At 41.3% G+C, this 14009-nt stretch overlaps 1 protein-coding gene across 4 annotated transcripts in view; it reads left to right on the plus strand.

Annotated features, from left to right (window-relative positions):
• The first annotated feature begins 298 nt into the window (after positions 1-298).
• The window catches only part of ZC3H3 (zinc finger CCCH-type containing 3), a 519902-nt gene continuing 506191 nt past the window's right edge, over positions 299-14009 (plus strand). For all 4 annotated transcript variants that reach the window (XM_072602834.1, XM_072602837.1, XM_072602835.1 and 1 more), the window contains exons 1-3: positions 299-619; positions 2453-3773; positions 6487-6683. In XM_072602834.1, coding sequence (XP_072458935.1) covers positions 574-619; positions 2453-3773; positions 6487-6683 — 1564 coding nt within the window. In that variant the 5' untranslated portion in view covers positions 299-573. The remainder of the gene's footprint in view (positions 620-2452; positions 3774-6486; positions 6684-14009) is intronic.

Consider the following 14009-nt stretch of genomic DNA (forward strand, 5'->3'; position numbering starts at 1 on the left):
CTCTTTCCCCTACCCCGGGCCGCGGCGACCTTGGCTCCTGCCGGCCGGGTTCGAAGGGGCACCGACCCTTTTCACGTCTCGAGCTCGGCGCGCAAGATTCGGACCCTGCCCGGGGGGAGCGAGGCCAGCGGTTCCCCCCCCCCACCCCAGCCCAGGGTCCCCATGGCAACACACACTCTAACCGTTGGGGATCATCCCTCCCGGCAGGCAACGGCCCCGGGTGCCCTTCTGTGTGCGCCTGCGCGAGCTTCCCGAGGCGCCTCCTCGACGCGCTAGGCTAAGCCACTGTTGCCAAAGCGACCAAGCCCCGCCTTCGGCCAACGCCCCTCCCCAACCTCGCAACGTCCTCCCTTCGGCCTCCTTCTCCCGCCCCTCTTCTCTTCGCCCCTCCCACTCCCGGCCTCTTCCTCCTACCCCTACCCAGGCCTCCGATTGGGCAACACGCGCCGGACGGGAAACGGTCGCGGAGCGATGACGTAGAGAGGGCCGAGCCCCGGACCGGCGCCTTGGCCGCTGCTGCTGCCGCCGCCGCCGCTGCCGCCGCTGCCGCCGCCGCCTCCGCGACCGCGGGAGATGGAGGAGAAGGAGCAGCTGCGGCGGCAGATCCGCCTCCTGCAGGGTAACCTATGGCCACCTGGGCGGGGTCTCTGCCACCCTTTCTTCTCTTGCCTCCTCTTCCTCCCTGGGGCCGTGTCCCCACCACCTCCTCAAAGACCCCCTCCTGCGGCCCCCTCCGCGTCCCCATTTTGTGGGGAGGCAGAAGACACCGCGGGTGCGGGGTGGGCCTGCCTCCCCGGGTGGCTCCTCCCCTCCCCGCGCCCCCCAAAAAACTGGGGGACGCACCCACACCCACACTCACACACCCACACACCCACACACACACTTGTTGCCTGGTAACGCGATGGGGGGCAGGGAGAGGCCTTCCTCTCTGGTTTCTGCCGGCCTGGCTCCCACACTTCCTCCCCCAGTGCATCCACACATAGTTCACGCAGGCACCCAGAGTCTGGGCCCAGACACATGCATGTCTGGAGGACCCCTGGCGACTCGCTGGAGGAAAGTGGTGGGTGAAGCCCTCCGGGCCGGGAAGGGAGGTCCAGTTCAGGGCCCTGTTCTCACAAGTCCTCTGGGAATCCTTGTGCTAGGCGCATGTTCCTGCCTCTGATAAGCAGAGACCCAAGCGCGGTTTTCTAACATGTTTTGTTGTTTAGAGGCCAATAGGAAATTAACAGTAAAAGTCTTGGGTGGTTGAAAGATGACTTTTGGACAGGTTCCATATGTGTTGAACCTCCGAGGACATCTGCTCATTTAGTACTAGTAGGTCTCTTTTGTGGTGAGCAGTAGGAAAGAGTGCTGGGAGTCAGAAGAGGGGGGTTAAAACCCTCAGCCCTGACATTTAATTAGCTGTTTGACTTTGAGCAGCTCACTCTCTCAGCCTCAGTTTTGTCATTCCCATTTGGGAATAGCATTTTCTCCACTCCTAAAACCTTCTTCTGCAAATAACTTTGAATTCCTTGAGGCTGAATAAATTCTGGAAGGGCCATCTGCACTCTAAAGATTGATATTGCGTGTGTGAGGACAGATCTGGTTAAGCTGGAAGAGGCTTATCTGCAAATTGACCTCAGAGTGATAAATTAACTCTTGAAGAACACTTAAGTGAGGGGGAGAGTTGTGGTTTATTAAATGGAGGAAGCAGGCACTATTTTCTCCAAAAATCACAGCTTCTTGAAGTATAACTAATATTTTGACCCCTTAAATCAAGGGGTTGTTTTGGGGAAAATGCTCTGGAAATCTTAAAGAACCACATAAATGTGAATTTTCTCTCAGAACCTCCCTTTTGTTAGTTTCCCACATGGACACTTAAAAACTTTTAGTAAATTATTCATTGTGCTGCCATATGCTGTGTCTATGCTGGGAGGGTTATAGAGTTTAGATAAGCCATGGGCCTTTCACCTCATGTAGCAGCATGAATTTATAAGCAAACTATAAATACAGTGATAATAGAAACATAAATAACTGCATAAAATGAAGTAGAAGGCATTTAATATTTTTTTCATTTGACTTTTCCCTTCAGAAATAATTGGCGTTTCTATAGTACTTTAAGGTTTGGAAAGTGTTTTATATGCATTATGTCATTTGAGCTGTGCAACCCTGTGAGCTAAATGTAATGAGAATTATTACCATTTTATCAATGTAGAAATTATGGGTCCAGTGAAATGATAAATTCGTTAGAAGAGGTCTGTGTGCTACCAAGGTAAGTGGCCAGACACCTGACAGTTGCATTTTAAGCATAATTAGCTGAGGAAAAGATTCATTTCTGCAAGCTGAATGGAGGATGGTTGATTTGAATTTTCAAGAAGTTCCCATATATCTTTTACTCTAGAATAAGTTAAAGCTGAGCTTTGAATTGGTATAATTAGCCAGTTAACCAAACCTAATGTTTTACATTTCCCAGGTCTCATAGATGACTACAAAAACCTTCATGGCAATGCTCCAGCCTCATCATCTACACAGTGGCATCAGTCCACATATAGCAGTGGCAGGGCTTTTAGCACTCGATATTCTTGTCCTGGTCGGAGGGGTTTCCCACCACATCATGGGCCCTCATGGCGGAAAAAATACTCCCTTGTGAATCGACCTTCAGGATCCATGGACCAACCTGGGGATAATGGAAGGACCAGCATAGCTCAACCTTCTCTCAGTTCAGAGGACAGTCAGGACCCATCTCAGCAGTATGTCCTTGAGAGGCAAGTGCAGCTGAATCCAGATCAAAACATGGTAATCAAAATTAAACCACCACCAAAGTCTGACTCACCTGCTGACTCTGATGCCTATAGGGGCTCAATTGATGATAATGAAGGGAGTCACAGAAGTGACCAAAGGCCCCAGGAAGGCGAGGGAGATCCCCCAGGGGGCAAGTTGCAGGGCCCTCGGCCAACAAAATTTGATGATAGTAGCTGTAAGGATGATCCCCTCTTGGTCTGTCTCAAAGAACCTGGCAAGCCCCGGATTGTGAGGTCTATGGGCACTACTCCTGGGGGCTCTCTTGAACCCCGAAGGACTGTTAGTGAAAGTGCCATTGTATTAAAGTCCCGGTCTCCTTCTGCCTTGCCTTTGCGTAGTGGTTCAGGTGTTGGGAGGAAAGCAGGATGCTCTGTTCCATCCAGCTTAGGCTTACAGCACACTGGGTCAGATAGAGACTCTCTTCATAGTCATCCAAGCAGCCCTGCCCAGACAGAGACATCTGTCATTGTTACAAGGAAACATAGCCACTCCCCTAAACAAGTCAGAGAAAGCTCTTTGCTGGTGCCTTGTAAGACGAATAAATTTCGGAGAAACAACTATAGATGGGTTAACAGCTCAGTGAAGAACCCAAGGGCCATTAGAAGATATTCCAGCCCAAGGACAGCTCCTGAGACCACTCGAAAGGTATCCTTTGGTACATTTGAAAGAACGGGGAAGTCACAGCTTAGGACTGACCTAGATAACAAGTCAAAGAGGGCATCAGTGACATCCAAGCCTGGAACCTCAACTAGCAAGTACAAATGGAAAGCTTCTAGCTTGTCATCTTCATCTACATCCTGTAACCTTTGGCAATCTGATCCTGCCAACAGAGATAGGCCCTCTCACCCCACCTCAGGAGACTCAAGATCTCCCATCCTCAATAGAACAGGAGTGGGAGTCAGTGGATTAAAGGCTGCTTTTGGTGAAACACCCTTCTCTCCTTACAAAGTAAAGAGCCGAACCAAGATCATTCGGAGGAGGGGGAGTACAAGGTAAATAAGATTTTAAAAAAAATCACATTTCTGTACCTTTAGGGTTAGATCCCCATTTTACAGCTGAGGCCCAGCAAGGTGAATGGCTTTCCTAAGGTCCCACAGTTAATGAGCATTGGCTGTGAATACAGATCAGTTCAGTTCAATTCAGTGAGCATTTATTAAGTGCCTACTGTGTACAAGAGATTGTACTTGTAATAAATACAAAGACAAAAATGAAATATCCTTGCCCTCAAGGAACCTGCATTCAACTGAGGGGAAGTACCCACATAAATAAATTTGTACAAAGTAAATACGAAATAATGAGGTGGTGAGCATTTTGTGTATGTGAGCTGAACTTTGAAGGAAGCCAGGAATTCTAAGAAGTAGAAGGAAACATTTCAGGTCTCAGAGCCTGAGCCAAGCTGCAGAATACAAAGATAAATGGCATGGATGGGATATAGTTTGGGGATAATAGACAGTGTGTGAGTGAGTACAATGTTAAGTCTGTCTGGTAAGACAGTCTAAAGCCAGATTGTGAAGGGCTTTCCAGGCCCGCAGAGTTACTTGCATTTTTTCCCCAGAGGCAATAGAGAATCACTGAAGCTTGTTGATCAGGAAGAGAAGTGGTCTGGCCTGTGCTTTGATGTATTCATTTGATAGTTGTGTGAAGGACTAATTGAGGAGTGGGAGCATGGAGACTGCTAGACCAGTGAAGAAGATATTACCATTGATGTAAGAGAACATGAGGATCTGAATGAGGGTTGTGGCCTTGTGAGTAGAGAGAAGGGAACCTATTTGAGAGTCCCTTGGACTCCAAATTCATTGTTTTTACCAGTGAGACTTTCTGTTTCCCTTTTATTACTCCTGTCATCTCTAGTTAGAAGTAAGAAATCTATCAAATTGCCCCATATGTTAGCAGAAAAAGGATTTAAGCCCATGTTCACCTACCTCACAAGGCTGTTTTAAGGACAGAGATAATTTTTGTAAAGTACTTAGCAGGGTCCCTGGCACAGATTAGGTACTTAATAAATTGCCTGTTCCCTTTTTATTCCTCTTTCCACCACTCTCTGTTGTCCAGGATTCTCAGGCTTTAATCATTTGGGTTGCTTTCTTCTCGTACTTTGATGGCCAGAGCAGTCTGACAGACATACTGAGAGGGAGCGCCATGCCTGTTAGAGATGATTAGCTATCATGGTAAAACCCTTTTCAATCTGTGAGGACCTCCAGAAGTTCAGAAAACCCTTTTAGAATCTCTTGTGTCCTAGACATTTTATTTTAAAAGAAACAGCCAAACCGTAAAGTTTGGTTTCTGAAAACCGTTAAGTAAAATAGTACAAAAGCATTTGCAAGCAGATTATCTTATACTTTTATAACTTGCAGTTAAGAGACTGGAAGCTTGCGTACTCTAATAAGGTCTTACTAATAATAGGTGTGTAAGCAACTGACAGGGATCTTAAAGACCTTTTAGTCTAACTCTGACTTTTATAGATGAGGAGATGGGGACACAAATAGGTCATGGGAGCATAGCTCTCGAACTTGAAGGAAGCTTAGAGTTCATCTAGCCCAAGTCCTTCATTCATACAGAGGGTCAGGGAGGTCAAGCGTCACACAGGGAGTAAATAATCAGAGACAGCATTTGAACCCAGGTCTTTTGGTTCCAGAGCCTGTGCTTTCTTTCACTGTACTTATGCAAGCTCATACAGATAGCAAGTAGTGGTGACAGCATTCAGATATGTCTCCTGATTCCAGATTTAGCACTTCTTTTACTTTACTGCCTCCATTTGTATAGTGTTAAAACTTGGAAGTTTTGGAGGTTTTTTACCTATAGGTTTGACTAGAGGTGCTCCTGTCCATACCTCTGGGTTTTCTGGTCTATTGCTGTACCATCAGTCTAGAGCTTGGGTCTAGGTTATGAGGAAATGAAGGGAGTACAGGTTGTCCTTACATGTAGTGTATGTAGTGATTGGTGTAAACAATATTATCCCCATTTTACATATGAGGAAACAGACTCAGCAGGGTGAAATGATGAAGGGAAGTTATAGGGTTGGGGCCATTGTAGAGGACTTGTAACTAGTGGGGAGGCAGCTGGAAGTCGTGCTGTGGAAAAGCCTCTTCTTTACATTATCTTTTTCTTTTGCTTTCTATTGAGACTATCTTAGCCCTGTATTGTATTTTGGGATAAATCCATATTATTGATCAGATTCCACATATCTTAAGTAAAGGAGATCACGGGTTAGTGATACAGAATTGGGAATGGAAAAGGACAAAGAAAATACATTGATTGAAATGCTTGGCATTTCAATCTTTGTGTCTCAGAACGTGAAGGGATCCCATACATTATCTAGTATAGATCTTAGCCAAAGCACATAATCTTTCTAGTCCTGCTGCTGTGTAGTGTACCTGTGTGACATTGGGTAGATTATTTTACATCTTTGGGTCTCAGTTTCCTCATCTGTAGAATGAGAGGCATCATGGATTAGATCCTCTCCAAAGTTCCTTCTAGTTCTGAAGCTTAGGATGCTATGATTTCTGAAGATAGGGAGATGGAGTCTGAGACATCAGCCAGGGTCTTGAGTCTCCTAGTAGAGTAATTCAGTGGCATAGTTTCCAATTCCCCAGTTATTTTTATTTTTCTGTGGAACGCTTTGGGAATGGCTGCTGGGAAAGGTCAAATCAATTGAATGCTATCATTTTGAACCTCCTGTGAGCTTATCATATATGATCCCTGTAGCCTTCCTGGTGATAAGAAGAACTGTCCTTCACCATCCAGTACACCAAAGAACCATTACAGCCTCCGTCGGAAACATAGCATGAAGGGGAAAGTCACTCCTGTTCTGAAGAGGACTCCAAACAGAGGGCTTGTGCAGATTACCAAGCATCGGTTGTGCCGGCTACAGCCATCCCGGGGTCCTTTGCTTGCTAAGGAAGGTAAGAGAAAGTAAGCGACACTACCCTCACTGGTAAACATAAAATTAAAAAGTTTTAGTGCTGGGCTGAGCCAAACATAACTACTAAGTCAATAGGATAAAGTAGTATTGGGTAAAGGGAGAGTCTTACATTCCCTACTCTCTGTCTGACATTTATTTGGAGGTAGAAAAGCAAACGTAAAATTGATCTGGAGGGCAGGAGAGCCTGTAGTTTGACTGAGACCTAAAATTAGGAGGATACTAATGTAAATATGTTTTTTACATGTGAGCCCTCTGGAAAATACACTAATTTTTACAACAGTAACTCTTTTCCCCATTCATGCTTCCTTCCCCTAACTTCCCAGCCCAGATAACCCAGGTAGCAGCAGCAACTTTACAGAGTGTAAAAAATGATGCAAGCAGTCAGGACCTGGTAGTGAAAAATTGTGACTTTTAATGTTGGTGCCTAGAAGAGGAGGGTGCTTAGGGTTCATAGAGACATTTTAAGTATTGTTCCACCAAGGATTTTCTTAGGAATGTTGTTGGAATCTGGCCTGTGTTGTGTGCCATTGCTGCGTGTACCCAGCCTTGGGACAGAGTCAGATTCAGGACAGGGAAATTGAGGTCCTTATTCTTGGAAGGCAATTTAGATAATCTCTAGTGAAACTTGTTCTGGAGACTCACGTTCACTGTAAAATATCCTTAATGGCTTGGTCATTCCACTTTCACATTTTTTCTTTCTTGGCTTCCCATTCCTTTTATAGATAGCTCTAAGTGGTAGGACATTCTGAAATTTGCTTACCTGCAACTTCTCCCTTTTTACCCTCTGAGTCATCCCTTTGTGTTTGTCCTTCTTTGCCAAAGAAGACCATTGCCATCAGAGAAATAATGACATGACTTGCACTTGACTTTGTTTTGAGTGAGGGAGGGCTGTGCAGGTCACCAGCCTCACTTCTTCTCCAGAGCCATCTGAATCCAGTGACCAGATATTCATCAGGATGACTGGAGATGACTCAGGATGAGGCATTTGGGGTTAAGTGACTTGGCCAAGGTCACACAGCTAGTGAGTGTCAAGTATCTGAGGTGAGATTTGAACTCAGGTCCTCATGACTCCTGTACTGGTGCTCTATCCACTGCGCCACCTAGCTGCCCCTGAGTCATCCCATTTCACTTTGAAGTACCTTTGATTGTTAGGAAGTTTTTACTTAAATAGAGCTGAAATCTGCTTCTCTGTAGCTTCCTCCCTTTGCTTCTTGTCCTCTCCACAGCTAACCAGAACAAGGTCAGTCTCTCTTCTACATGGATTAACTACTGCAGTGCTTCAGTGAATCTGTGAGAGCATTGATTTGGAAATAGTCTTTGCCTTGTTCTACATTGCAGCCTGTCTGTGCATTCTTATCCTGTTTAATTCTAATTTGTGCTCTTATATGGTTCCTTCACAGAGAAATCCTCCAGTGTCCTAGAGTCTTTACTCCAGCTCTTTTTATGTTTTGAGGGTACCACTATAGCTGTTTGCTTGTCTATCTGTTATCTCTCATTCTTAGCATGTAGCTGATTTATCTCCTTTGCTGATCATACGTCATTTCCTTACATACATACATATATCAAGCCATCATATATGCTGCTTCTTGAATGTAGATTGGAAATAATTGTATAATTGAATTATGAATAATAAATATGAATATGAAATATGAATAATATGAATTGTATAATTGAAATAATACTCCAGACTGCTTATACCCACTATGCCTCTCCATTTCCCTTAGGGTCAACTTTGATTCTTAGTTTGTGATGTTCTGAGATTTAGAGCTGTACAACATTGCTAGGCAAATATTTGTGTTGAAAAGATAGGTATTTGTGTTGGAAGGCAGCTTGATATCATTAACTATGCTGTTTCCCAAAGGGAATCTGAGCTGCTCTCCTCGTCCTTTTCAGTTCTGGTCCAACTCATTGCCTATCTGCAATGCCTGTTTCAGATAATATATTATCTCAGTGGATAGTCTTTTCAGCTATGAATTATAGATTGGAAAATGGACATTTTTCATTTATTTAGTTTAAAAAGTATGAATTACTAGTCTGATTTCTATTTTTGTTTTTTAAATTCAATTCTATTTTATTTTTAGTTCCAAATTCTCTCTTTTCTCCCCTTCCCTTTCATACCCATTGAAAAGGTAAGAAAAGTAAAACCATTACAAATGTATATAGACATGTGAAACAAATTGCTGATCTAGGAGTTCTCCACATGCCATTTAAACCTATGAGCTCATAGGTTTAGAACTAGAAGAGACTTTAGAGACCAGCGAGTCCAAATCCCTCTTTTTGTAGATTCAGAAAACTGAGGAACAGAAAGATCAAGTAAGTTGTTCAAGGTCATATAGCTTGTAAATATCTAAGAACTGATTTAAACTCAGTTTTTCCTTACTCCCAGTAACATCAAGCTGCCTTTTCTGTGACAGCCTAGTTTTGGATACCTACAACTCCACAGTGTCTGACTGGTGTAGAGGACAGTGGAATTATCACTTCTGGGTTTGGGACATTATGGTTTTGCTCATGCAGCTCAAGATTGAATCCAGCTTTCTGACTACCATAGGTTGCATTGTTGACTCAGATTGAGCTTTCAATCCACTAAAGCTCCCTGATAAGCCATATTTCTCTGTCTTATACTAGTGCAGTTGTTTTTTTTTCTTCCCAGTTTATAATTAGCTATTTTTTCTTCTCTCAAATTTTTTTTCCATCTTTTGTTTTTATACTGCCTTCATTTCCTAATAATGTTTTTCTTCCTCTTCCCCATCCCTTACTGAGCCATCCTTTATAACAAAGAATAAAAATGAAAGTGGAAATAAAGGCAGTTGAGCAAAACTAACCATATAATTTTATTCTTACAGGATATATAATGTTTCATATCCATAATCCCTAATCTCTGTAAAAAGAAAGGGAACTTGCATTCTTATGTCTTCCTTGGTGCTAAGCTTGGTCGCTATAATTACATATCATTTAGTTTTGATTTGTTATTGTCATTCTTTCCATTTACCTTGTTATGGTCGTTTCCTGCTTAATTTACTCTAAAAAGAGAGTTTTTATTTTTTTAAGTGTTATTTTATTACACAGAATCTATATCTTAGCAATACAATAATTAATGTAAAAATACAAATAGTAACCGCTTTAAGTCCTAGGTACCTTTCACATAATATTGTTCAATAAGTACTCCTAATTCATTCCTAAGAATAGTAATGTCAGTTGCGGTCTTAGTCCATTAAGTCATCGTTTGAAATATTTTCTTTAATGGCAGGATTATGCAATGTGTTTTTTTAAAACAAGTTTTTATGGATATTGTGTTTGTTACATCACCAAAGTTATTCCATGTATCCTTTCCCTTTTGCCTCCCCCTTCATGAGAGCTATCTCATATGACATCCTATATTTTTGAGAGAATAATAAAAAAGTCAGCATATGTGATTGATAAATTGAAAAAGTCTGAAAACATGTGAAATATGTAACACCTGTGCATCTCCCACCACTAAGGGGTATGTTGGGATGTCCTGTCATCCCTCTTCATTCGAGTTCTACTCATTCAGGTCCTACAATTGTGTTAATTCTATTTGTTTCTTTCTATTTTTTTTTACTTTATTATTTTTTTATTCTCCTTGTTTTCATTATTTGAAAGCTGTAAGTATTTTCAGTACCTCAAAAGGAAGGAGATATAGTGCTAAAGAAATAATGCCAAAATACTTTTAGTGTTGGTTGTCATATACTAACTTGAAAAAACAACAACAATGAATTTTGGGAAGAGCAGTCTAAATTAGCAAACAACAAAAACTCTCTGAATTATATTGTATTTTCAGAGAAATGTAATTTATCTTTTTAATGTTAATCAAAACCAAGCTAGTAAAGTGTTGCTTAGTAGCAGTCCCACTGGGAACTGCATCACTGAATGTTTGAGATGGGCCAGTGATCTTACTAGAGTGGCTACTGCTTATAGTCCCACAAATCACAAACCTTCCATGCCTTCTTAACTTTTATTATTAATTAAATTTAATTAATTTATTATTATTTATTTTACTCTAATAACCATCTATGAAGGATCTTCCAGATGTGATAGAAGCCTTCCTTTGATTGTTTTAATATTTTGGATCTGTTAATATCACTGGGGCTGCCCATAGATTCCTAACTTGTGTTATGTGACCTCCCACCTTTTTTTTGTATATTTTTAAGATTTACTTTGAACTTAAATACAGAAATAACATTTCCATGTACACAGTGCAACATAAAAACAGGATTCACTCTAAAGCCATGAATTTACATGTCATTTTCAAAGCTACTCTGCTTTCTCTACTTTAAATTCTAAATTTTCTTTCATTCTCTGCTATGCAGTATACATATATGTGTATATATGTGTGTGTGTGTATATATATATATATGTATTTCTCTTCCCTACTCCCCCACCCTAGAAATGGCTGCTATTACAAATATGTGTGTATACATATATACACACATGTATATATATACGTATATATGTATACACACATATATATGTATATACACAGACATATATAAATACATATCTATGAATATATAAAAAATTGCTATACATACTTCTGTTTATCAGTCCTTTTTTTGGAGGCAGATAGTATCTTCATAGGGCCTATGTACTTAGTTTGGGTATTTATAATACTCAAAATGACTTATTTGTTCCAAGTTCTTAAAATAGTATTGCTGTTACTGTATGCAGTGTTCTCTTGGTTCTGCTCATTGCTTTTCGATGACTATATTAATCAAAGTAGCCAAGACTTTCACAGTTGATCATCATTATAGTGCTATTAATATGTACATTGATCTCCTGGTTCTGCTTACTTCACTCTCCAGTTCAGTTCATCTAGATCTTCCCATGTTTTTCTGAAACCATCTCCTTCATCATTTCTTCTAATATAATAGTATTCTATCACAATCATACAGTACAACTTGTTTAGCTGTTGCTCAGTTGGTGGGCATCGCCTCCATTTCCAGTTCTTTGACATATCAAAAGAGCTGCTAAGTAAAAAGCTGCTATAAGGTATTTGTGTACATGTAGATTCTTAACTTTTTTCTTTGATCTTTTTGGGATACAGCATTTCATCTCCAAATTCAGTACATTTTCATTTGCTATTCTTCATGTCTGGAATATTCTCCCTCTTTATCTCTGCCTCCTAGTTTCTCCAGTTTCCTTCAAGGCTTGGCTAAAACCTTACTTCTTGCAAGAAATCTCTCCTGATATCCCTTAATGCTAGTGCCTTCCCTCTCAGATTATCTCCGATTTGTCTGGTATATTTCTGATTATATATAGTTGTTTGTATGTTGTCTCTCCCATTAGTCTGCGATCTTGAGAGTAGGGACTTTTTTTTTTGTACTTTCTTTGTATTCCCCAGAGCTTAGTATAGTGCCTAGTACATTGTAGGTGCTTAATAAATGTTTGTTCATTTGACTTAATCCTAGATGTAACAGGAAGTCACTGGAATTTATTTAGTAGGGAAATGAAATGGTTAGACTTGCAATTGTAGAAAAATTATTTTGATTACTATGCTGGAGTGGCCTGGAGTGTGGTAAGATTTGAAGCAGAGAGACCAATCAGTTGGATATTGCAAATAGTCCAGGCAAGAGATGATGAGCCCTTAGACTAGGAAGGTGGTTGTGGAAATATCCTAAAATTTGGAAAGCATTTCTTCTCTGCTGTCGTCCACGTTCTTGAACAAGGATAAACAGCATGAAATTGAGGATAGAGCTTTTGGAACCTAGCTACTAGAGATAGCTCTCTAGATTGAGACTAATCAGTGTGTTCTTTGGGTATGATTGTTCAACTAGCTTCAAATCTCCTTAACCACTGAGACTTCATCTCCATCTTATCCTTGAGCATATTATGAGAGACTTTATTGCATGCTCTGCTGAAATCTAGATGTGCTATATCTTTGGAATTTCTCTTGATATGCCATCATTTTAAGCCTTCAGTGGTCTGTTTCAATGATGTGCATACTCCCTCCCGGATGTAAGTTAAAAGCCCACTGTGACTTAACAGGTAGGTCATCTTTGAAAGTTTCTGTAGCTAAAAATTAATTAACCTGTAGCTGATAATAGCAATAGTAGTGACACTTATATAGCACTTTAAGGTTTGCTAAGCATTTTAAATACATTACCTTATTTGAGCCTTCTACTTCTGAGATAAATTCTACAGGTATTATTGTTTCTCTTTTACCGCTAAGTAAACTGAGTCTGAGAGAGGTTAATTGGCTTATCCATGATCACACAGCCACTCAGTACAAGCAGGATTCAAACCTAGGTCTCTCCAGACTCCCATGTTCAAAGCTTTTTCCTGATTTAGCTGGACAGACACTTGGACGGCAGATGTACAGTTTGGGCTTGGTAGGACCTGGTCAGGGCTTGTGGTTAGCTGACACAGCCTTTGAGAACAACCATAACCATAGTAAAGGAAGCTAATATCTAGTACTTTAAGTGCTGCAGAGTGCTTTACAATTATTATTTCATTTGTTCTTCAGAACAACCCTGTGGAGTAGATGCTGTTATCCCTTTTCAGGAGAGGACACTGAGACTTGTAGAAGTTAAATGACTCACCCTGGGGTCATATAGCCAGTGAAGTCTGAGGCAGGATTTCTGTTAGGGTTTTCTGCTTCCAAGTCAAACCTTCTGTCCACTGTGAATTTAAACTCACTTTTACGTCATGCTGAGACATTGGAGTACAACTTCAGTGTGGTCCCAGCTTAGACCTTGTAAAATCAAGTGCCCCAACGTACATAGGAAGGTCTGCTCCACAGGTTTTTAGATCTGCTTTCCTAAAAGGAAAACAACTTTTGAGGGGTCAAAAATCACTTTTAATCAAGCACATATATCATTCACTTAGTTCAGGGTAAAAAGTCAGAAAGTTTGAACTTCAGAGAAAATAGAAACAGAGAAATAAAGATCAACAAACAGAGTTTCCAGCTGTCTGACATAAGCAATACATTCATCACAGATCAGCAGACAGATCCATCTGTCTGACCATTATGTACATACATAGTTACCAGAGAGAGAAGCACCAACATCTGGGTTTTCAAAGCTGGGGGGCTCCTTAGTGGCTACCCAGAGTCTCATCTGGCCAAACAAACATTTCCAGTGAGTAAGCCCCAAGTAAAACCTCACCTTAGAGTATTTATACAGTTTTCAGAGCTGGAGGGCAGGACCCTGGAACCCACTGCCTCAATAGAAGTTAACAAAAGGTACTTGAAACCTGTTAATGGGTGGGGAAGATCTAATTAACATTACAGACTTTTCTTCCCTTCCACAGAAGTAGACATGTGTGCAGAGTGATTGCTCCTTATATGCAG

This window comes from Notamacropus eugenii, chromosome 4, assembly GCF_028372415.1.
Source record: "Notamacropus eugenii isolate mMacEug1 chromosome 4, mMacEug1.pri_v2, whole genome shotgun sequence".
In the NCBI taxonomy this organism is placed as follows: Eukaryota; Metazoa; Chordata; class Mammalia; order Diprotodontia; family Macropodidae; genus Notamacropus; species Notamacropus eugenii.